Source organism: Pituophis catenifer, unplaced genomic scaffold (assembly GCF_029215685.1).
Source record: "Pituophis catenifer annectens isolate HBS135680 unplaced genomic scaffold, rPitCat1.0.hap2 SCAF_14, whole genome shotgun sequence".
Taxonomy (NCBI): domain Eukaryota; kingdom Metazoa; phylum Chordata; class Lepidosauria; order Squamata; family Colubridae; genus Pituophis; species Pituophis catenifer.
In genome coordinates this window covers 10,987,504-11,012,440 of record NW_027256894.1, presented here as the reverse complement: position 1 = coordinate 11,012,440, position 24,937 = coordinate 10,987,504, and the positions used below count along the sequence as shown (strand labels likewise).

Here is a 24,937-nt window from a genome sequence, read left to right as displayed (position 1 = left end):
TAACCAGAGGAAATGGCAGGGACAGGCTGTGCGTGCAGTTAAATATTTTCAGGGAGGGCTTATTTTGGGAGGAGGGCTTATTTTGGGAGCAACACGGTACTCAAACCAGAAAGGGCTGGGGGTTCTGAAGCTCCTCTCGCAGAAACCTATCTAAGGAGCTCTGTTTTGGTTAAGGAGGCCTGGAATATCCAGCAGCAGTGCCAATAATTTATAAGTCATCCATGGAACGTCTCCACCACAGTCTGTTGGGAAGTTAATATGCGCAGCCCTGCCTGCAAATGCACCGAAGGCCACCCAATTATGACCCTGTTAGTGCTCCGTGGGTCCCAGATGCTCAGAAGAGACATGAAGCCAGGATTTCTGTTTGCACGTAAACCATGGTTTTAAGACGAAGAAGGGACACCGAGACAGACGGTGCAGAGCACAATCGCTAGGGCCGTGATGGCGAACATGTGGCACCCAGAGCCCTCCTCTGCTGCCACGTGGGTCGTCACCCCAGGTCAGATCTCCGTGGCGTTTCTTTTGTGAGCTTCTGCTTCCCTGCAAACGATGAAAAAAGTCCGCGCACGCATAGGTCTGCGCATGCGTGTGCACGCAGTTTGGGCACTAGGAGTCTAAAAGGTTCTCCATCCCTGCCCTAGGGAGTAAAGCTGGCTTCCAATGGCTCAGTGGCCATTGGGAGATTGTGAAAGCACATAATGACTCTCGAGTGCAGAGATGAATTTAGTTCAGCTGTGCAATAGATTGATTTTGCAGAAAAAATATTATTTAAGATGACGCCGGACAATACCGTCTTTGACTTGTCCCGAATCATTCTGCATATGAAACTTCCTCTCTTGCTGCAATTTAAAAAAAAAAAAAAAAGGCAGGGGGGTGGCACAGATCGATTTGATGCCATCACATTAAGCTGCCATTTGCTCAATTGGGGTTTGCAGAACAAACCATAGGCAGCTTAACCATAAAGCCAAGCTATGAATTAAGGAAGCCCAACGGGCACCACTGAAAGGGCCTTGAGGACATTCCTAGGGCTTCTCCACAAGTTGCCAACTTTTAATTCTTCATAGGAGAAAAGGAAAGAAATGTTAAATACAGGGGGGAGTACTCCCACTGACTGTATTCAGTTTGATATGAACATTTCATCTAGTCCCAAACACTTTGTCCTGACTCTATCCGTTTTAGAGCATGGCTCCTAGCCTCCAAATTTGTATTTCTCTGCCATAAACAGTGGTTTACACATCCCAGAAGTTAGGCTTCCAAATGGCAGTAAACCATGGCTTGTTGAATAAATCACAATTGGCTGGGTCAGGAGTCGGCAACCCGTGGCTCTGGAGCCGCATGTGGCTCTGCTGTGGCTCCGTCGCCAGTCAGTGCCACAATTTTGAGAGGAGCTTCCGGTTGGTGGAGGGGGGAGCACAGCGTGCCAGGAGGAGACTCTATGGCAAGGGGTGGGTTTTCTGGTCGGCTCCACAATTGATAGGGTTTTCGATTAGGACAGGTAGAAGAAAAAGGATGCCACGCTAGGAAGGGACTCTATGGTGGGTGAACCAGACTTCTGGTCGGCTCCAGAATTTAATGGGGGGCTTCCGGTTAGGATCTTTGTGGCTCTTTGAGTTTGTAAGGTTGCTGGTCCCTGGGCTGGGTTAACAGAGCAGGCTAAGACAAACCAACCCTTACATGCCTCAGTGCAATGTGCAAACCAGATCAATGTGAACCGGCTCCAAGATATACGAGGACGACACATCCCTAATTGCACCGCCTTAGATAACAGGAAGAAAAGCTGGTGTTTCTCTTACTCCTCTTCCTCCTTTCACTTTTTTCTTGCAGGAAGAGTCTGGTGATGAATTTAGCAAGGTCTCCAAGGACCCCGTCTTCAGGAAATCAACCCGGAGCACAAATGCACTAAGTGCCATTATTTCCATCCTGCCTGGATTCGCAAATGTTTCTTCCTTAAGCTGCTTATTGAATCACTGGGTACCGATTTTATGCTCGTCCTTTTTTCTTTCTTTCTTTTTTCTTTTTAAATGACATCTGAAGGATGAAAATATTAGTCATAAACTAGTTTTCCAGGTTGTAAAAATACGGTCTCCAGAGTTTTAAAAGCCATCAGCTCAAGTGAAAATGAGGATCTTGGAAAAGAAGCTTATTAATGGCGAAAGTAAAAAAAAATTACAGTACAGTAATCTATGGCGGCAGTTTGGGCTTACGACAGAATTCATATCTCACCCTAAGCCACGGTCTATTCTGCTGATAAATATAAATTGGGCCTTGGTCTGCCTGATGCATCTACCGTGCTTCCCCGAAAATAAGACCTTGTCTTATATTTTTTTGAACCCCGAAATAAGCACTTGGCCTTATTTTCGGGGAGGTCTTATTATTTTGGGGTGGCGTGGAGGAAGACGGGGATCCTCTTGCCGTTTTACCTGATTTCCAGCTCTGTCTCCCTAACCCTAACCAGAGGAAATGGCAGGGACTGGCTGCGCGTGCCGTTAAGTATTTTTGGGGAGGGCTTATTTTCGGTGGAGGATTTATTTTCGATGGCTTATTATCATCGAGGTCTTATTTTCGGGGGAAACATGGTAGCTATCAGCCAGCTTAGAAGCAACATTCAACCAAAACCAAAGGAAACATGGGAACGCGTATATACCAGGGGTGAAATGCTCCTGGTTGGGACCGGATCGCCCGATCCGGTAGCGATGGCAGCGGGTGGTTCGGAGAACCAGTAGCAAAAATCCATGCGCCCCCCCCCCCATGCCCAGCTAAGCCACACGATCATCAGAGGCTTTTTTTTTTTTACTTTTAAAAGCATTTTTTCTGCAACCTCTTCCGACAAAAAAATGCTTTTAAAAGTTTTTTTAAAAACGTTTCTGATGATCGTATGGCTCAGCTGGGATCGTCAGAGGCTTTTCAAAGCATTTTTTTCTGCAATCTCTTGGCCGAAGAGGTTGCAGAAAAGTCTCTGACAATCCCAGTTGAGTTGCCTGATCATCAGAGAGGCATTTTTTAAAAAGCCTCTCTGACGATCCCAGCTGAGTTGCCTGATCGGCAGAGGCTTTTCAAAGCATTAGAAAAAAATGCTTTGAAAAGTTTTTTTTTTAAAAAAAGTTGGCCATGCCCACCCAGTCACATTACTACCACCCCACCAAGCCACGCCCACAGAACCGGTAGTAACAAATTTTACATTTCACCCCTGGTAATATACCCGCCCTACAATTGCAAAACCATTTTGCCAAAGTTGATATTGTCGCTAAGGCGAGTGCCACTGCATAATGGGAAAAAAACCTGATCCCTCCACTGTGTTTATACGAAATCTGAGCACGTATGAGTCCAGTTGGCATTTTTCCACCCCATTCAAATGAGATTTTGCATGTGTGATAGATTTATACAGAGTCTCTCCAATGTATGATGTGTCTATTCTTCACAAATCAATGAAAAGTCAGCCTGGGAGGGGGAAAATCTTGTTCCCTACGACTTGCTGAAGACTTTAATCGGGTTTCCACGTTGTGGTAAGGCACACTTTGCATAACCATCGTTTGCTCAATCAGCCGCCAGAGGTGAGCAATGCAACAACATGCTAAGCCAAGCTCAAGCGAGCGGGTGATGTCGGAACTAGGACGATTTCAGATCTGCAATCGGATGCTGTAGTTCAATTCGATCCCTGGCAGGGCAGACTTAAAACATCCACACGTCTTCAGCAACTTCTACAGATTGGGAGCCTCCCCTAAAACATCACTGGCTATCTTGGTGGTAAGCGGGCTCGTCTTTAAATGCAGGATGCACAAACTGTCACCACTTGCAAGGATCTGGCATTGCTCGGGACAAATAAATAAAAAACTGGAACGGGACCTGCGGAAAGCTTTCTGCAACAGAGCCGTTCAAGAAAAAGGAGAGTCAGGAAGAAGGAGGGAGCATAACAAAAGAGAGAGAGAGAGAAAAGAAAGGATATCAAAGAAGAGCCCACCCACTGCTTGCTTCAGCCCCGCCGCCCATGTGCCCCACTACATTAACCCTGAGTTAAAACAAAAAGGATTAGAAAGTACTGCAGCCCCATTCCATACCCAGCTCACTAAGATCTCATCCTGCAGCTGATCTCTGCAATCTTTGCAAATGAGAGAGAGAGGGGGGAGAGAGGGGGGGAAGCAGAGGGAGAGAGGGGGGGAGGGAGAGAGGGAAAGAGGGAGAGGAAGGGAGAAGGAGAGAAAGAATAAAGCAGAAGGACAGGAACCAGGACTGTGCAAAACTTTTCTAACCCAAAATATTCCAGCCTGCACGGGGAAATTCAACATCCCTGCTCCAACCTGACGTGCTCCTAGCTCAAAAGGGCGCCACCTGACCCACAAAGCTCCCGTTCTAAACTTGCTAGAGGTTTCCACCAAGTTGGAAAGGCTTCACGATCTCTTTCTCAAACTCTTCTGCATTTGAAATGGTTTAGGCATTCCCTGGTAGGAAGTCCCTACGGCTTCCCAGTTACTGCTCGTCTTCCCTAAAAAAAACCAGATCATTCCCTGAGGTCCTCTAACCAGATCCCTCTCTAAGAAAAACCCCTCCGGGCAGGATCCAGCCCACATTCTGAGATTACCAAAGGGGCAGTGTGAAAATAAGCAATACTTAATAAGACTCAGGCTGCTGCCCTATCCGTCCGTCTTTAAAACACTGATCTAGTAGCCCGGCAGAAACGTTGTTGCCTGGCTACCTTTCGTCTAAGTCACGATTCGGAATTCCAATTCCCTTCTTAAGGAGCGCTTCTCCTATAAACCGTCACTAGGTCCTTCGAGACCCCTTTCCGCAAACTGGTAGGTTCCCTTCTCAGTTCCCCTAAATCTTTGACCTCTTGCAAGACCTGGGTGGCTTGCCGGAGTTGTTCGGTGGCTTCGTTGAGCAGCTCCTTTGCGTCTACCGAGTGTCCCTTGCCCCCTTCCTGGGCATGCTCCAGCTCTTCACAGTGAACCTTCTGCAGGAGCTTTTCAGTTCGTTCCTTTTCATCCGCGATTTTCTTCTCCATCCGCACCACGTGGAGTAGAGACGACTTCTGGAAATCTGGCCGAAGAGGCTTTTTGGGCGAATCTGAAAGCAAGGCCCCTAGAGAGGAGCTGCGAAGCTTGGTTGCTGGAGAACCTCCCACAGGTTCCACAACCTGGTCTTCAGAAGGCAGGTTCAAGCCCTCTTCCTTTGCTGCTGGCTCTGAGGAATGATCATTCTGCTCCTTCCCATTCTGGAAAGCAGGTTGAGTTGTTCCGTTATCGTCAATGCCGTTGACGTCAAGGTTTGCTTCTCCATCAGGCTGCTGATCCCCTTCAGAAAGGTCTACCTTTGCATCGTTGGAGATCAAGCTGCCTCTAAAAACCTTAGGTGGAGGAGTCGGTGGTTTGACTGCTTCCTTGACGTTCTCAGTTTCAACATCATGAAGTTCAGAACTCGGATGATCCCATCCCACCTTCATTTTGTCAGATAAAATCTTCGGAGGAGGTACTGGAGGTTTGATTTCCGCCAAGCCTTCTTCGTCTTCTTCAGAATCTTCACACATCTCTTCTGCGTCGCTTCCTTCTACAGAGTTCACATTTTCACTGGGCGCTGCTACTTCCTTAAGAGGCTTAGCTGGAGGCATTGGTGGCTTCTTGACTTGTGGATCTTCTAGGGTAAGATTGGCACTTAGGTTCTCCGTTGGAGGCATGGGCACTTTGACAGGGGGCATTGGAGGTTTAGGAGTCTCCTTCGGAGGAGGAGTTTCAGCAGTCTCACTGGTCACTAGGATGCTGTTTGGAGGTCCACCGTCTGATACATCTAAGTCAAGTCTCAGGATCCCATCTGACATTGAATTAGCCACCTAAGCAGGAAGGCAAATGAGAGAGATCTCAGAACCAGTGCTCAAGTCCATAACTTTTGAAGAATTTAAGCTGCTGACCACACAATAACAACAAACAACTTCAAACAGCTTTAAACGCCCTACATGTCCTGCAATTTCAGAATGACTATCATGCATTTTTAAAAATATTACATTTTTGTCAACGCAAAAGATTCTCTTACATTTACGGCGGCTCAAGCAAGAAGCCCCATGGAAGACTCATACATGGAATCAAAGGAGCAGAAACCTAATCTTTATCCTTGCCTTAGGCTACCATATCTAAGTTACGGGTGAAACAAATCCAGACGACTATCAGATAGATAACAGTGACTTCTTGCTCTTTGCTGCCTGCTGGTGTTCATCTGGAGTTCTGCAGTCCAAATATGCTCACATGTTCCTGGAAACAGTTGCCGGAATGTTGGCTTCCTTTCTTACTGTAGGATTGACTTCTTGGGCCTATCTCTTCTCTTCTCTACTCTACTCTTGAGCTCTATATGGCTAGAATTCCTTGGGCTTAGAACTAGATTGTTCTAGTGATGGCTAACCTTTTTGCCGTTGTGTGCCAAAAGCGGGGGGAACGCAGGGGGGGTCACGCGCGCATGCCGACACCCATATTTCAATGTGCCCCGTGCATGACCCCCGGTGCATGACCCTCCCCCATGCTCCCACCGCTTTTGACATGCGATGGACCAGTGGGCCTGGTAGGCCCATTTTTCGCCCTCCCCAGGCTCCAGAGGCTTTTTTGGAGCCTGGGGAGGGTGAAAACGGCCTTCCCCCTGGAGACCCTCCAGAGACCGGAAATCATAGTTCTAGGCCTAGACTGAATCTTGACATCATCTGTCTGTCTCTTTTTCTCTCTCTTTCCTCTCCCTTTCTTGCTCTCTATGTCTGTCTGTCTGTCTTCCATCCATCCATCCGTTTCTCTCTCTCTCTTCTCTTTTTCTCTACATCCATCTATCTATCTATCTATCTATCTATCTATCTATCTATCTATCTATCTATCTCTTCTATCCATCCGTCTATTTCTCTTCCTCTTTTTCTCTACATTTATCTGTCTGTCTGTCTATCTAATCTATCTATCATCTATCTATCTATCTTCTATCTATTTATCTGTCTCTCTCTCTATCTCTATCTCTATCTTCTATCCATCCATCCATTTCTCTTCCTCTCTTTTTCTCTACATCTATCTATCTATCTATCTATCTATCTATCTATCTATCTATCTATCTTCTATCCATCCATCCATCCATCCATCCATCCATCCATCCATCTCTATCTATGTCTTTCTGTCTGTCTATATATCTGTCTGTCTCTGTCTAATATCTCCAGAGGCCTTCTCCCAGTAAAAGTCTTCCCAAATATTAGGGACATTAATCTTGTTTGGTCTACAACTACTAGGGTTCTAGATCATGGGTGACCCAAAACCGGGACTTTTCTGTAGCTGTGCCCACACTATGGAATTCTCCCCCAAGGCTAAGCAATTCATTCAGTTCCCTCTATTAGTGAGGAGCCAGTTTGTAACGATCTTGCCTCAGCCTTCTGCTTATTCTGGGTTTAATATTTAATTTTCTCTTCCCAGCCTACTATTTGTTCTGCATTTTAATATTTAATCATGATTTTCTTGAGGATGTTTAAGGATTGTGGCTATACCATAGGAAGCTTATGGTATAAAAACAGCTAAGAAATACCAAATGTGAGTAAAAACCAAATTATTTTTATTCAGGATGCAACCTCAATTGAAATAATTCATGGACATGTCCAGATGCATGTGGGATTATTTCAAATAATCATACCTGTCATAAAAATCAAAATTAGCTGGAGGGTGAGTATTGTGACCCTTCCCTCCCATGATAAGAAATAGCAAAACATAAACGAGGACAAAAAGTAGATAGCAATGTTGCTGAATAAATGATAAAAGGAGTATTCTGATTAAATAATATAAAAGCCACGTTGATTGGGGGTAACTCCAACTATTACCTCTTTCAAATGGCTTCTGGTAGGTGGACGACGGCCCTTCACTATCTTGGCTCTGCCTCGAGTTACGTGATCCAGAGACAGGCTCTCATCAACTTTCACCTTTAAGTGCGAGAAATAAAATAATAAAATAGAAAAAGGCTGTGATCAGAATACTGGGTAACAGTTGGAAGCGACCTAGGAGGACTTGTAGTCCAACTCCCTGACCAAGCAGGAGACCTTATCCCAGGAGTCAGCAACCCGCAGCTCTGGAGCCGCATGTGGCTCTTTCATTCCTCTGCTGTGGCTCCCGGTTGCTGGTCGGCTCCACAATTGATAGGGCTTTCAGTTAGGACAGGTAGAGGAAAAAGGATGCCACACTAGGTGACTCTATGGTGGGGGGAACCGGACTTCCGGTCAGCAGAGGAAAAACGACATCATGCTAGAAGGAGACTCTATGGTGGGGGAACGGGACTTCCGGTCAGCAAAGGAAAAAGGATGCCTTGCTAGGAGGAGACTCTGGTGGGAGAACCAGACTTCCGGTTGGCTCCAGAACTGAACGGGGGCTTCCGGTTAGGACCTTTGTGGCTCTTTGAGTGTTTGTTGCTGACCCCTGCCTCAGGGGTGAAATCCAGCAGGTTCTGACAGGTTCTGGAGAACCGGTAGCGGAAATTTTGAGCAGTTCGGAGAACCAGTAGCGGAAGTTTTGAGTAGTTCGGAGAACTGGCAAATACCACCTCTGGCTGGCCCCAGAGTGGGGTGGGAATGGGGATTTTGCAGTATCCTTCCCCTAGGAGTGGGGAGGGAATGGGGATTTTGCAGTATCCTTTCCCTAGGAGTGGGGTGGGAATGGAGATTTTGCAGTATCCTTCCCCTGCCATGCCCACCAAGCCACTCCCACCAAGCCACACCACGCCCACCAAGCCACGCCCACAGTATCGCAAAAGAAGGATTATCATCCCAAAGTTGTAAGTCTTGGCTCAATCTCTGAACCGTTAATCAACCATACCAAGCTGGATTCATACAACATGTTTGTCCCCTGAAATGCCTAACTGAGCTTTGGCATATCGTGTGCACGTGACTGGCTTGGATTTTCATTGGATTGGGTAAGGGTGTGTTGCAATTAATGTCAACCTCAATGATACCAAATGGCAAGACTGAATATAAACATCTGGTTCCATGTCTATGGAGATTCTCAAGTCATCCAGGTTGTCCCAGAGGTGCTTTTTTCAAGAGGCAATTGGACTTTCTGGGGTTTTTTTTTTTTCTTTGAAGACGTTTCGCTTCTCAGCTTCTTTCGCTTCTTCAGCTGTTAAGACTGGCTTAACAACGGGACTGATTGGCTTAAGCAAGTGTGGCAAGAAAAGTCGTAAAATAAGGCAGAGTTCCGTTAACCAATGTTTCGCTTAGCAACAGAAATGTTAGGCTCAAATTGTGGCCGTACGTTGAGGACAACCTGAAAGTCAGGGCATCCTCAACTCCAAAGTCCCTGGCTCTACCCCAGTTCACGGAGTCCTCTTAAGGCTGCCAAGATCACCCAATGACACAATCCTTCCAATGTCTCCTTCCTGTGTAAAACGAGAGCACAAAATGGCTCAAATTCTGCCTTCTTCTCTTCTTCTGCTTAGCTTTGCAAGGCAAATGCAATTAGTTTGCTGTTTCTGGCTGTCTCCGCTGCCCCCCCCCTGCCCCCCGGCAGCCCCCATGTACAATTTGGCGCACTGCCTGCAGAGCTCAATGTGAAAAGACAGCAGCCTCTCCATAACGTGACACTCGATGACAATCCAGTTCTTCTGGAAGGAGGCAGAGCAAGCAACCTTCTCGCAGGCATGATCAAGACAGATACCCAAAACTCAGGTCAGTCCGATGAGCCACACTTCCCCCTTTCAGTAGGCAAAGGAAGACCCTAGAACAGTGATGGCTAACCTTTTTGCCATCGCGTGCCAGGAGCAGGGTGGGGGGATCACACACATGTGTGTGTGCCCATACCCATAATTCTATGTGCCCTGCCCCAGCGCATGCCCCCGTTCCTGGCATGTGATGGCACGGTAGGCCCGTTTTTTGCTGTTCCCAGCCTCCAGAGCCTTTCTAGGAGTCTCGGGAGGGTGAAAACGGCCTTCCCCCTCACCCCTGGAGGCCCTCCGGAGACCGGAAACAGTCCATTTTGCCAACTTCCGGTGGGACCGGTGAGTTGAGCTCTCGTGCCCACTGATATGGCTACGCGTGCCACCTGTGGCATGCATGCCATAGGTTCGCCATCACGGCCCTAGAACCATGATGGTGAACCTATGGCACACGTGCCAGGAGTGGCATGCAGAGCCATCTCTCCGGGCACGCCAGCCGCTGCTCATTACTTTTCCGGGTTCCACTGTACCGGAAGACCAGGTGGTGAAGGTCATCTTAAGGGCGCGTGAATGCACACCGGGCAGCTGCTCTCCTGGTCGGCGCATGCATGCGCACTGGCCAGTTGGTTTTCACATGCACATGTGTGCCAGTAACCAGAGAAGCAGACGCCCGGTGTGCATGCACACATGCGAGCTGGGGCAGCTGCTCTTCCGTTTTCCTGCACGCCCGCGCCCGCTCCTGTTTCGGCATTCAGTGGGGCAGGGGGATTAGGGAAATGTTTCTCAGGTGATGTTTCAATTTACAGGTGGTCCTCGATTTTATGACCACAACAGAGCCTCAAATTTCTGTCACTAAGTGAGACATTGGTTATGGGAGTTTTGCCTCATTTTACCACACTTTCTCGCCACGCTTGTTAAGCGAATCGTTGCAATTGTGAAGTTAATCACACGGCTGTTGAGTGAAATCTGGCTTCCCCACCCGATTTTGCTTGTCAGAAGGTCGCAAAAGGGGGGGATCGCTTGACCCCAGGACACTGCAACCATCATAAAGAGGAGTCAGTTGCCAAGCATCCAAATTTTGATTGCTGTAGGGATGCTGCCAATGGTCATAAGTGCGGGAAAACGGTCGTAAGTCACTTTTTGCAATGCTGTTGTGACTTGGAATGGTCACTAAACAAACCATCGTATATCGAGGACTACCTGAGCAGACTCTACAATCTTCAGTATGGCCCGTGTTAAAATTGTGAGAAACCGCAGCAATGTTTTTTAGTAGTCGCGGTGAACCTCCAGGGGATGCATGTGGTGCTACCCAGAACTTAAGGAACATTTATGAACGAAGAAAAAAAAATTGATCTTCACAGCCTAGACAGGATTGATCTAGAAAAGAGACACGCGTGTCCAGGTGGCCTACCAGATCTCTTGTCATTTCCCCCATCTTTGACAATGTCCTTCCCTTTTCCTATTCTAATTTTGAGCCCCGGTGGCGCGGTGGTTAGAGTGCAGTACTGCAGGCTACTTCTGCTGACTGCCAGCTGCCTGCAATTTGGCCTTTCGAATCTCACCAGGCTGAAGGTTGACTCAGCCTTCCCTCCTTCTGAGGTGGGTAAAATGAGGAACCAAAATTGTTGGGGGCAAGAAGATGACTATGTAAATTGCTTAGAGAGGGCTGTAAAGCACTGTGAAGCGGTATATACCATATTTTTCGTAGTATAAGACACACCTTCCCCCCCCCCAAAGGGGGATTAAAATTTGGGTGTGTCTTATACACTGAATGTAGCCCCGCCCACCCACTGGCCCCCACCCTTTGGCCTCTGCCTCCCAGAAATTTACCTCCTTGCAGCAAGCAGCAAGAAGAAAGAGCCCATTTTAGCTTCAGCACAGCCTAATTAGCACAAGTTGATTGTGGGGTGGATCAGCCTCCCAACTCTCAGCTGTTTCAGGCTGCAGGGATTCCCATTGCCTATTGCTGTGTGGGCCTCTGCTGCGTGCTGCAAGGAGGTAAATTGCTGGGAGGCAGATTTTTTTTTTTCCCCTTGTGCTAATCAAGCTATGCTGAAAATGAAAATGAAAGTAAAACAGGCTGTTTGCTTCAACGAGGCATAATTGCTGGGAGGCAGAGGCAGATTTCTTTTTCTTCTTTTCCTCACCAAAAAAGATAGATGCGTCTTATAGTCCGGAGCGTTTTATACTCCGAAAAATACGGTAAGTCTAGGTGCTATTGCTAATGCTCTTCAGATGCCTTGGATTTCAGCCTGCCCCTGAATTTCAAGGGCTGAAGTCCAGAATATCTGAGGGGCACCAAGATGGAGGAGACTGCTCTAGAAATCCCTTTGCGTTCATATCCAGTCCTCTGTAACCTGTTTTGGGTTCTGCAGCAGATGCACAATACAGTTTGCAGCAAGTCAATGCAGGAAGGTAGTTCCCTGAAGCCAGGAAGTCTGAAAAGCCACAGAACCACAGTTTCATTTCAGCACCCCTACATGCCTCTCCCGTGGCTCTCTTTTACAGTCACCAATGTTTCTCTTTTTTAGCTCTAATTTCTTTCTGCTGATCTTCTTTAGACTCATGTCTCTTTCCATCCACAGGTGAATAAATTAAGACGTGGTGGCTTCAGCCTACAGCAGTGATGGCTAACCTTTTTGCCATCGCGTGCCAGGAGAGGGGGGTGGGTGGGGGAGGTTCGCGCATGCGCGTGCCCACACCCATAATTTATGTGCCACCCCTGCACATGCGTGTGCAACCCGCCCTCCCACCCCCACCCACTCCTGGCAAGCGATGGCCTGGTAGGCCCATTTTTCTTTCTTACCTGGCTCCAGATCCTCTCTATGCATCTGGGGAGGGCGAAAACAGCCTTCCTCACCCAAACTAGGAGTCTCTGGAGGCTGGGGACAGCAAAAAACGTCATTTCCTGTCCCACCGGGAGTTGGGAAATGGGCCCTTTCAGGCCTCCGGAGGCAGGGGAAGGATACTGCAAAATCTCCATTCCCTCCCCACTCCAGGGGAAGGATACTGTAAAATCTCCATTCCCACCCCACTCTGGGGCCAGCCAGAGGTAGTATTTGCCAGTTCTCCAAATTACTCAAAATTTCCGCTAGAATTTCAGAATCTGCTGGATTTCACCCCTGCTGTATAGGGTGGTATTAGCACCTCATGTGACCTTGATTGTATCCCTCTTTTAATGCAATTTGGGATTGTCTTGGCTGCAACTACAACTGACCTCATCAAATATCTTATTCTTTCCTCGGCTGATGCCATCGTTGAGCGCTTTCATCCACAATTCCTTTTCTTCTGGGGTCGATGCCTGGAATTTGATATCTTGCACCTGAGCAGGAAAAAAAAAACAAAAAAAACAGGAGGGGAGTTTGCCTGAAAGCAATTCACATTTCACTACAAAAAAAGAATAATAATTCCTTGCAATACCAGCTGGTGCTATCCAGTTTCTCCCCCCAGGAAGAGATTTTCTTATCAGGGCCGGAGAATGGACCTGAAATGGCTCAGATCAGAGGTCAGCAGCCTGTGGCTCTTTCACCCCTCTGCTGCGGCTCCCTGTCACTCAAAATATGCGTCACAACCGCCAATGTGCGACACCCGCCGGCACGCGATTTATTGAGCTTTTCAACTCCCGATAGGCCAACTATGGATAAATCCAAGAAAAGAAAAGTTTCAGAAGAAAACAAAACGTTTAATTCAACTACATATGCTAGTTTTATAGCCGCTCAAGAAATAGTCAGGCACGGGAAGGGTTTTGTGGCTCCCGGTGTTTTCTTTTCTGTGGGAAACGGGTCCAAATGGCTCTTTGAGTGTTTAAGGTTGCAGACCCCTGGCCCAGATGCAAGATAATGGGCATAGTTTGATGAACCAATTATCTGCCTTCCTATCTACCGGTAGGGAAGGTAAGTGAATCCCACTGCTGGATTCAGTCCAATAACCAAAAGGCACAACCTCATCCATAGAAGATCAAGGACTGTCATTAATCCAAGCAATGTAAAAACACCTGATTTTGCAAAAATCACTCAGGGAAGAAATGTTCCAGTACAGCAACTGCTGTTGGCCCCAATGCATCATTCCTGATAATGCTGCCATCATCACCATTTTCGTCATCATCACAAGGGAATCAACCAAAATATGTCAAGGAAAAAGAGCTTCCTTTGCACTAGGAATAGGAGGGAAAGAGAGAGAGAGAGAGAGAAAGAGAAAGAGAGAGAGAGAAAGAAAGAAAGAGAGAGAGAGGGAGAGAGAGGGAGGAAATCATGCTTCATGAAATAGGGAGATCCAATGCCAAGATATAGGTTTAATACATGTGTTCCTCTGCCTTTTGCCCTCTCTCCTTTTATCTTCACACCAAGAGATGATTGCAACCTAATCTTAGTTAACAATGGATGGATAATAATCAACGATCGAACCAACCTAGAACTAAGGGAGAAATTTCCTGGCTGAGAAGAATTAAGCAGTGGAACGGCTTGTCTTCAGAAGTGGTGGGTGCTCTAACACTGGAGACTTTTAGGAAGAGATTGGACAACCGTTTGTCTGAGAGATTGTAGGGTTTTTCCTGGTTGAGCAGGGGGTTAGACTAGAAGACCTCCAAGGTCCCTTCTAATTCTATTATTCTGTTAAAAAAAGGAACTAATTGGATAAGATAACCTCTGCCATCTACTGTATCTCCCACCCATTTGCAACGGAATGGGTGTCCATCCAAAATTTGCCAGGTTTGATCCTTTGCACCTTCTAGACCTCATTCGTTCACTCACTTTATATGACTGCCTTTCTATCAGGAGCACAAGGTACCAGCACAGATAATATTGGGCTCAGGGCCCTTTTCAACAATACGATGTTAGGATTCTACAAAATATAATGAAATCCATTTTGATTCTTGCTATTGCCCAGGGGTGTCAAATTTGATTTCATTGAGGGCTACATCAAGGTTGTGTTTGACTTTGGGGAGGAGCAGGGTGGGTGTGGCCAACTCGATGTCACTCGTGTTGGGGATGCCTGTGCTGGCCCGAGCACTCTGCCAGCAAAAACGGGCTCCTGAGCTCCCTTTTTGGCTGCACCGGCATCCTGCAACCCTCTGCCAGTGAAAACGGAGCTCGGGAGGGCTGCCCGCGGTCCTCCCGAGCTCCGTTTTTTGCTGGCAGAGGCACCACGGGTTGGTCCTTTGCTGCGTCCAGGATGGCCCCACACATCTAAGCATTCTGCAGGCCGGATCCAGCCCCTGGGGCTTGAGTTTGACACCTCTGCTATAGCCCAACCAAGGAGTTGTAGTCCATCAGCAGCCTGCGGAGCTGGCAGCAGAGTCGGACAGTGAGGAAGCTGGGGAGGAACACGGGCCAGTCCTGGAGTCTGGGGAAGGCTCGGACGAGGGCTCTGCGTTGGAGGCAGAGATGGGGCCAGAGCCATCTGGGAGTTATGTGCGGACTCCGGAGCCTCCAGAGTCAGACATCAGAGAGGCAGAGGAACAGGGGGAGCCTGTTCCTAGTGCATGCATGCGCAGAGCTGCCAGAAGGCAAGGACAGTTAAAACAAAAGGGATGACTTGGGAGTAAGGCTTGGAGATGATTGGCCCCTCCCATAAGACATAAAGGAAGAGCAAAGGCACGTGGGCCTTTGCAGGAAGCAACGTTGTGGATGGTGTCGGTTTGTACTTTGAAGCTCCATTTTTGACTCTGTGTTTCCGTGTGGCCTTGCCAAGATAATTGCCAATTAGGTCTTTGGCAGCGTGTCAAAGAAGATAAAGGTGGGTGTTTACCAGCCTTATCCGAAGGACTGTGACAGACTTCTGTTGGACTATTTATAAACTCTTGGTGATTCAATGAAAGGAATTCACAGCTGTTAAAATAAAAAAAAGGATTTTGGGGACTAATTGTGTGCTTTTCACTATATCAGGAAGCCTAGGTCAGAACACAAGGTTTTGGAGGAGAGATGCCCACCTGCCCTCACGGAACAAGTTATGCAACACAGCCTTGAATTTGCAGAAGGCAAAGGCAAGCACACAAACGATGAGAGAATGGAGCGAAGCAATTTCTCTCCTCCTTCCATTTTTATTTTATTTTTTAAATTTTTTGCAGCAGCTGTTGCCAAGGGAGGAGTTCCCCGTTGGAAACGGAGACGCCAAACTTGTTGGATGAGCATCTGCTTCCGTCTGAGCTCCCAAACAACTGAACTGGAATCACCCTTATTAACAAAATCGCTTGCAATAGCGCCTCTACTGAACGCAAGAGGCAGGGGTTCTTGTTGATGTTGTTTTTAACAGTCATTTAAACTCTAAGCACAGTCCCCATTGATCCAACTTCCTTTCTGCCACAGCAAGTTGCTGGCTGGAAAACAGGGCAATGGAGGGGGGAAGGGAAACGGGGAGAGTCAGGCTCAGTTTGTTCGGACAAAGGGGGAAAGAGAGAGAGAGAGAGAGAGAGAGAGAGAGAGAGAAATATCTTGGTTCCTTTCCCAAGCAGGCATGCTTTCTCCATGAAGTCAGAGTATAGCCTATTCTTTCTCCTTAATCAGGAAGGAGTCTGCCTGAATGATCAGGCTTTTGCCCCCCGTTGTAGACTTTGGTGAAATCTGAACTGGTTTGCTACCAGTTCGCTGACTGCGTATGCGCGGGCCAAATGCATACTACATGCGCATGTGCAGTACACACAAAATGCACGCTGTGCGCACACATGCACAGTACGAGCCAAGCACGTGGAAAAAGGAGACTTCAGAAGGTAAGTATAACAGTGAGGGTGGGGAAATAGCTGTGTTGTGCAATTTAGATTCACTAGAAAGCAGGATTTTCGTGCTTTCTAGCGATTTTAAATCATGCAGAACAGCTGATTGTCAAAAATACCGGTTCGGAAGAACTGGTAGGGTTTTTTTTTTACTACCGATTCGCCTGAACTGGTGTGAACCAGTAGGATTTCACCACTGCTTTGATGGTTAAAGAGTTGTGTCACCGGCTCATTCTATGATGATTTTTCCATTATTGGATTACCGTATTTTTCGGAGCATAAGACGCACCTTTTCCCCCAAAAAAGAGGGTGAAAATCTGGGTGTGTTTTATACTCCGAATGTAGCCCCACCCAGCTTCTCAAACGGAGGTTTCAGAGGCTGAAAAAAGCATCAGAAACGAAGCTTCAGAAAAGAAGCCCCCAAACAGAGCTTCAGAGGCTTTTTTTCTGAAGCTCTCTTTCGGAGGCTTTCAGAGGCAGAAAAAAATGTTTTTTCTGAAACAGAGTTTCAGAAGTTTCAGAGGCAGGGAAAAAGAAAGCCAAAAAAAGGCAAGGCACAGAGTTGACAATCAAGGAACCTGTTGCTAAAATTCACCTCTGGGAACAGCTGATTGGGGGTATTCCGGGAGGTCGATCCACCTGCCAATCAGCTTTTTTCTTATTTTCCTCCCCAAAAACTAAGGTGTGTCTTATACTCCGAAAAATACAGTATCTGTTCTTGGCTGCCTTGGTTGCATGCAATTATACAATCCAGGGAGGAGGTTGCCAGTAGCATAGTCCAGGAGGTGAAAGAGAAATAACCGAGATGTCCAAAGAAAGGAGGACTTCAGAAAAGGCCCTTACAAAGGTTCAGGCTTCTTCTGCCCATCCAAGATATGTCTTCCCAGGAGAAGGTCACATCTGAAGATGGATATAATCTTCCAGACGTGACATAGAGCTGCCTCTGAACAGAAGTCTGGAGGACAGAGTTCCAGTCTTGTTTATTATAAGTGATCATAAGAAGCACAAGATTGAGCCAGTCTTAGGGAGTGCCCACATAGTATTTAAGGAACAAATTCTTCTGAGTCTGTCACAATTAGATCTATATACCAATCTTCACAGAGAATTAATGGAGCAAATTGCAAAATATTTTTTTTTTAAAAAAAATCCAAAGATCAACCCAATGCTATAAAACTCTGGTGGCATTCTATCCACTGGGAGGGAGGGAGGAAGGAATAGTATTTAGACTTATATACGGCTTCACAGTGCTTTACAGCCCTCTCTAAGCAGTTTACAGAGTCAGCCTCTTGCCCTCAACAATCTGGGTCCTCATTTTACCCACCTCGAAAAGATGGAAGGCGGAATCAACCTTGAGCCAGTCAGGATCGAACTGCTGTAGTCAGCAGAATTAGTCTGCAATACTGCATTGTAACTACTATTTATTTATTTATTTGTTTGTTTGTTTGTTTGTTTGTTTGTTTGTTTGTTTATTTATTTATTTATTTATTTATTTATTTATTTATTTATTTATTTATTTATTTATTATATTTCTATACCGCCTTTCTCCCGTAGGACTCAAGGCGGTGTACAGTCAAGAAAAATATAGATACACAAACATCATAAAATTGCTAATTAAAATTATTATTATAACATAATCCTACTATGCAGGAAGGAAGAAAGGAAGGAAGGAAGGAAGGAGGGAGGGAGGGAGGGAGGGAGGGAGGAAGGAAGGAAGGAAGGAAGGAAGGAAGGAAGGAAGGAAGGAAGGAAGGAAGGAAAAGAGATGGGAATGGGAAGGAGTTTCATATAGGACAGAAAGGACTTCTTACCTTGCATCCTGGAGAATGGATTAAAATGAATCTGTTTTTCCGTTTCAGGAGCGCTCGCAAATCTTGGCATCGATCATAATGCTCCAGTTCAAGACTCTCAGCACATTTCTGTTCTTCCTATAAGAGACAACACTGCTATTTTTTCCTCTACTGTAAAGCATGAAATGTGACACCCCACTACAAGGCAGGCGCTAATGATCCCAGGTTAGGGAAGTCTATGCTCGTGCTACACCTCAACTCAATCTCTGGAGTCACCCAGAGGGCCACCCGGAGTCACCTATGTGTGAGTTGGGTGGCTGCATAAATTTGTTTAATAAATAAATCGAAGCTGTGCCTCTGCTTCTCTATCGCTGCAATGGTCAACCAGTTCTAACTGACTGTATGAGCCATTCTTGAGGCTGCTCAGAGCAGCAATGATCTAACAGGGTCATTACGCGCCATCCCAAGTTCCCCGTTTTGTATCACCTATTGAAGGGGTCAGCAACCCGCAGCTCTGGAGCCGCATGTGGCTCTTTCATCCCTCTGCTGCGGCTCCCTGTCGCCAGTTGGCTCCACAATTGATAGGGCTTTCAGTTAGGACAGGTCGAGGAACAACTTCTCAACAACTTCCAAAAGGACTAGGGGGGATATGATAGCAGTGTTCCAATATTTGAGGGACTGCCACAAAGAACAGGGGTATTATTATTATTATTATTATTATTATTATTATTATTATTATTATTATTATTATTATTATTAATTCAATTTATATATAGCTTTGACCCACAATTTAAAACAATCCAATTAAAACCCAATTTACACTTAAAAAGCTAAAAAGCTAAAAAGAGCTAAAAAAGAGCTAAAAGGGGGGGGGGGTTTCACGCCAGCCCTGCTTGATGGAAAAGAAAAGTTTTCAGGGCACGGCAAAAGACCCGGAGATCCGATATCCTTCGTATCTCCGGGGGCAAATCGTTCCAGAGGGCAGGTGCTGCCACAGAGAAGGCCCTCCCCCTGGGGGCCGCCAGCCGACATTGCCTGGCTGACGGCACCCTGAGGAGTCCCTCTCTGTGGGAGCATACTGGTCGGTGGGAGGCTATCGGCGGCAGAAGGCGGTCTCGCAAATACCCAGGTCCGATGCCATGGAGCGCTTTAAAGGTGTTAACCAACACCTTGAAGCGCACCCGGAAGACCACTGGAAGCAATGCAGCTCGCGCAGGAGAGGCATCACATGGGAGCGCCCTCTTGCTCCCATAATCCCCCGCGCGGCCACATTCTGCACCAGTTGGAGCCTCCATGTGCTCCTCAAGGGGAGCCCCATGTAGAAAGCATTGCAGTAGTCCAGGCGGGAAGTGACGAGCGCCTGAGTGACTGTGCGTAAGGAGTCCCGATCCAGAAAGGGACGCAACTGGCGAATCAGCCGGACCTGATGAAAAGCCCCCCTGGCCATAGCTCTTCCAAAGACAGTATGCGTGTGTCAATTGGTTTTCCAAACCACCAGAGGGCAGGACAAGAAACAATGGATGGAAACTAATTCCATCCATTCCAGAAGAGAAGCAACCTGGAATTAAAGAAGAAACTTCCTAACAGTGAGGACAATTAACCAGTGGAACAGAAGTTGCCTCCAGAAATTGTGAATGCTTCATTACTCGGGTTTTTTAAAGAGGAGACTGGACAGTCACTTGTCTGAAATGTTTTAGGCTCTCTTGCTTAAGCAGGGGGCTGAACTAGAAGACTTCCAAAGTCCCTTCCAGCTCTACTCTGATTCCGATTCATTGTAAACCTAAAAAAAAAAATAGTTAATAGTTTGGCATCTCTAGAGCAGTGTTTCTCAACCTTGGAAGCTTGAAGATGGGTGGACTTGAAGTAGAGAAAGACTGCTCTAGAGCATCACACTTGGGATTCCTGTTGGAGACAACCAAGACACATCATCTAGTTCTGGGGTATCAAACACCTTATGTGGTCGGATCTGGCCCACGGGGCCTCCTGGTCTATCCGCGTTGCTTCGCCCCAGTCTACCCACTGAGAAAAGGAAACATTGGGCCAGCGTGCCTTTGGCCCGGTCTACCCAATGCAAAGAGGAAACATGCCAACAGTTTGGGGTGTGGTGTCAATCTGGCCACGCCCACCCATCTACCCATCCCTGCCCACCTCCAAGGTCAACCACAGCCCTGATGTGGCCCTCAATGAAATTGAGTTTGACACCCCTGATCTAGCTCAAAGAACTCCCACTGGAGTAACTAGGAATCAACTTAAGTTTAACTTTATTGTCATTGTACGTATATACACCGTATACCCATACAACTAAATTCACTTAACACCCAAAGACCAGATCCAACACACATAACAATCCTCCAATCACCCCCACCATCCACCACAAATTCCCCACCCCTAAACCACCCAAACATCCACACAGCAGACCAAGTAATGCTGTCCAACAGCTCACTGATGGTGGCCCTTTAGTTCATTGTTGAGTGCAGTTATAGCTCTGGGATAAAAAACTATTCAGAAAATTTGGTTGTCTTCAAGCAATTTCTCCCCTAGTTTGTGGGCCTCTGAAGGAACAGTGTCTTGTTGACAGTATGTACGTGATGAGATCATCACTCTCAAAAAACTTCTCCATGTATTTGTGCTTCTGCATGAATCAAAGGTTACTTATGTTCAGCCTGAATAAATACAGGTGGGGAGAGAGAGAGAGAGAGGGAGAGAGGGAGAGAGAGAGAGAGAGAGAGAGAGAGAGAGAGAGAGAGAGAGAGAGAGAGAGAGGCTTTCTTCTATTTTGCATAATTAAAACTTCTTAAACTTAAGTGTGCTACATGCTGAGTCACTGGTCTGCAAGTAAAAAAGAAGCAGCAAGCAAAGGAATGAGTGAGTTGACTGACTCCAGCTCACTCCTGATTTCAAATTACCGTATTTTTCGGAGTATAAGACGCACCGGACTATAAGACGCACCTACCTTTTTTGGTGAGGAAAACTCTGAGCAATTTTGCCTCCTTGCAGCAAATAGCCTGCTTTACTTTCATTTTCGTTTTCAGCATAGCTTGATTAGCACAAGAAGAAGAAAAAATCTGCTCCCAGCAATTTACCTCCTTGCAGCAAGCAGCAGAGCCCTGCGCAAAACAGCTGAGAGCAAAACAGCTGAGAGTCGGGAGGCCAATCCAATCAACTTGTGCTAATCAGGCTGTGCTGAAGCTGAAAGGAGCTATTTCTTCTTGCTGCTTGCTGCAAGGAGGTAAATTGCTGGGAGGCAGAGGCCAAAGGTTGGGGGCCAGTGGGTGGGCGGGGCTACATTCGGTGTATAAGACGCACCTAAATTTTCACCGCCTTTTGGGGGGGAGGTGCATTTTATACTCCGAAAAATACGGTACATTTAATTTCCTTCTTTAAAAAAAGGATTATTTGAACTTGCTCTTGCTGACTACAGTAGTGAAGCAGTTTGGAATAATGACTAACGCATGAAAGAAAGAATATTTTTAACCCTACATTCTCAGCCAGCACCCTTTTCATGATCCCAAGGAAAGAATTTTACGCTTTTAATAAGCAACTTGCATAAATTACAGTGAAGTGTTTCAGGTCACCTCAACAGCCGACAGAGATCCTGTGACAGAAGCATTTTATGTTCTGAAACCTAGTTCCTCACCTGTACGAAATGTAACACTTTCTTGGCTAAACCATAAATATATTTTGCACGTAATTATAGGTGAAAAGGAAGGCAGGAAATAATAACGAGTACCAGGCATCCATGGATGCAATGTTAGCTGCTAAATCTCAATTTCAGCCATCCCAACACAGGGGAATAAACACATTACTAAACATCCCACGTTTAAAAGAACCATTATCAACTAAAACTATCAATTGAAATAATTAAGAACAGCAGCAGAGTGAAGTGTATCCTCTTCCAAATGGGCCTGATTATTGTATGAGAAAAAAGTAGGTTAATCCAAGAAGATCTTGTCTGTCTATTGCGCTTACTCAAAAGAATGTGCAGGGATCATAGGCAAGGGATAGAAAAGGGTTGAGGCAGATTTCTGATCCTGAGATGATGGGTTAATTCCTTTCTGCCTGGCACCTTTCACTGTGAGTGGCATCTGTTGCTCAACAAGAAGAAAAGAGGAGGTGCAAAGAAGGAAGGAAGGAAGGAAGGAAGGAAGGAAGGAAGGAAGAGGAGGACAACGAAGAGGGTGTAAAAATAATCTCAAATCGTAAGTGTACAGTATACCCGGAGAGGAATGTTTAAAAATAGTGGCTATAAATAAAAACGCCATCCATTTCATCACAGTGGGCCAAAAAACTAACTAGCTGAATCATCTCCCTGCTCAGTTGGCCGCTTGGCTGATGAGTGGCAACTTCCAAGAATCCTACTCATCTTCTACATTTTAAGCTGCGTTTTGGCTTGGAAACCATTCATTCGTCTTCCTTCCAAATTGGTTTTCCTGATCTTTACGATTTGCAAAATAGGGCAACAGAACAAGCCTTGAGGATTATCCTTCACAGTTAGAATCTATCTATCTATCTATCTATCTATCTATCTATCTATCTATCTATCTATCTATCTATTTATCTATCTATCTATCCATCTGTCTTTCTATCTACCATCTATCTACCATCTACCTACCTACCTTCCATCCATCCATCTACCTACCGTCTACCTACCTACCTACCTACCTATCATCTATCTATCTATCTATCTAACTATCTATCTATCTATCTATCTATCTATCATCTAGCTAGCTAGCTCTATAAGCTGAGATAACATGCACTGCATTGATACATTTACACAATTTCACAGCAGAGATGACAGTTGCTCTTTAAAAATTATGATTTAAATCGAGTTGATTTAAACCAAGCCTTTTTATTAGTGATTTAAAACTTGGTTTAAATTGTGATTTAAATCAACTTGATTTAAATCCTATCCACCCTACTACCTGTACTTCCTTTATCTATCCAATGCTTTAATGGATGATCTCTGGATCTAAACTTTTATCAGAAGAAACATTCCTGGTGAGGCAGAGAAGGAAACAAATTTAAGCAACAATCAAGGAAAAGCGTTTTTGTGTTAGGAACAAGTCCGTGAGTTTGTTGAGGCGTCTCTCTCCGTCTTACCTCATTTTCGTACAGCAAGAGCTGGTTTTTACGGAGCCGGATGTAACGCTCTTTCCAAAGACTCAGAAGCCCCCCGCTGCTCTTCTTGATCCAGCCAACTTTATCTCCTGAAGTGGGACTCTTTGACTTCTCCAAATTTTCCTGTTTCAAACCCTAGAATCAAACCAGGGGAAAAAAAAGAAAGGTATTACTAGGGACCCCTTCATGGATTACTGCCTTGGCAAATCTAGACAGCATACTAAAAAGCAGAGACATCACCCTGGCCAACAAAAGTGCATACAGTCAAGGCTATGGTTTTCCCAGTTGCAATGCATGGCTGTGAAAGTTGGTCCATAAGCAAGGCTGAGCGCCAAAGAATTGAGGCCTTTGAACTCTGGTGCTGGCGAAGACTCCTGCGAGTCTCTTGGACTGCAAGGCGATCAAACCGGTCGGTCCTAGAGGAGATCAACCCTGACTGCTCTTTAGAAGGCCAGATCCTGAAGAGGAAACTCAAGTACTTTGGCCACCTAATGAGAAGGAAGGACTCACTGGAGAAGAGCCTAATGCTGGGAAAGACTGAGGGCAAAAGAAGAAGGGGACAGCAGAGAACGAGGTGGCTGGATGGAGTCACTGAAGCAGTCGGTGTGAGCTTAAATGGACTCCAGAGGATGGTAGAGGAGAGAAAGGCCTGGAGGAACGTTGTCCATGGGGTTGCGATGGGTCGAACATGACTTCGCAACTAACAAGAAGAACAATTACTAGGGATTCATAAGATGTTTTTGCAAAAGTCCTGATTTTCTAAGTTTTCCTTCTGAACTTCAAGAGTGATGGAGAGTCCCTTAACTTCAATAAGCAAAAGACAGTCTTCACACAACACACCTGACCAAAATGAAACAAGTCCGTTATGGTTTAAATCATATGTGAATTCAGAGGCGTTCTAGTATCCCGATACATTGCTAAAATATAAATAAAACAGCTGACTATCTCAAAGGATGCCCAAACTTAGACATTCATGTGTCGAAGGTGGAACAGGGAAGTATTTGTTTGCCACCGCAAGTTACCCAAGACATTTGGGGGCCTGTGTCAAAGTATTACGGTGCCCCTTTCCATCAGTTCTAGGTCCAGGTACCCACCAAACAGGTGAAACCTTCAAGAAGATTGATGATACAAAATCGTCTCCAAAACACATCCGAGAACCAAAAAAAAAGTCTATTTGGGACAAGCTTTGAGGCTCACGTAATTGTGCCTTCCACAAAACGAGTGTTTTCATGCAACTCTCTTATCATTTGCAACAACAATTTCACATTGCCCCGTGGTAGGGCTTGGCTCTGAATGCCTTTCTTATTGCAATGTGGAAACTCTTTTTCTTTTCGCTAACTCTTCCCACCAGAGGCACTACCAACAGGAATATCAGGACAATATTCACTGGCTCTCCGTGTTTACGGATCCCATGTCTCCCCTTGAGCTTGAATGGAGGATGAGAAGCCAACGAGACGGGGGTGGGTGGGAGGGGAAATGCTGGAAAGATGATTATACGTTGAAGTGCAGGATGTTCATATAGAAAGCCCCTTTGGCCAGTTTATAATGAAATCAATGCAAGACTACTACTCTGAAGCCAAGAGAACTTCTCTTGAGTTTTTTCCTTCTTTCTTCTCCTCCTTCGGAAAAAACAAAACCAAAAATTAAAAAGATTCCTTCCCATTAGTATGAATTATATGGGGGAAAAAAA

General features: G+C 46.0%; 1 protein-coding gene across 1 annotated transcript; it reads right to left on the bottom strand.

Moving 5' to 3' along the window:
- Positions 1-4,729: 4,729 nt before the first annotated feature.
- On the bottom strand, positions 4,730-23,915 carry PLEKHO2 (pleckstrin homology domain containing O2). Its single transcript, XM_070953761.1, has 6 exons — positions 23,907-23,915; positions 23,230-23,382; positions 18,151-18,267; positions 12,854-12,958; positions 7,817-7,915; positions 4,730-5,821 (listed from the first exon to the last, which is right to left on the bottom strand). Exons 1-6 carry the CDS (start codon positions 23,913-23,915, stop codon positions 4,730-4,732), a joined length of 1,575 nt encoding a protein of 524 aa, XP_070809862.1.
- Positions 23,916-24,937: the final 1,022 nt, after the last annotated feature.

Coding starts and splice junctions, on each gene's coding strand:
- PLEKHO2 (XM_070953761.1), bottom strand. Junction 18,268..23,229: donor TCTTGCTGTACGAAAATGAG/GTAAGACGGAGA, acceptor TGTCTCTTATAG/GAAGAACAGAAATGTGCTGA. Junction 7,916..12,853: donor AGAATAAGATATTTGATGAG/GTCAGTTGTAGT, acceptor TCGCACTTAAAG/GTGAAAGTTGATGAGAGCCT.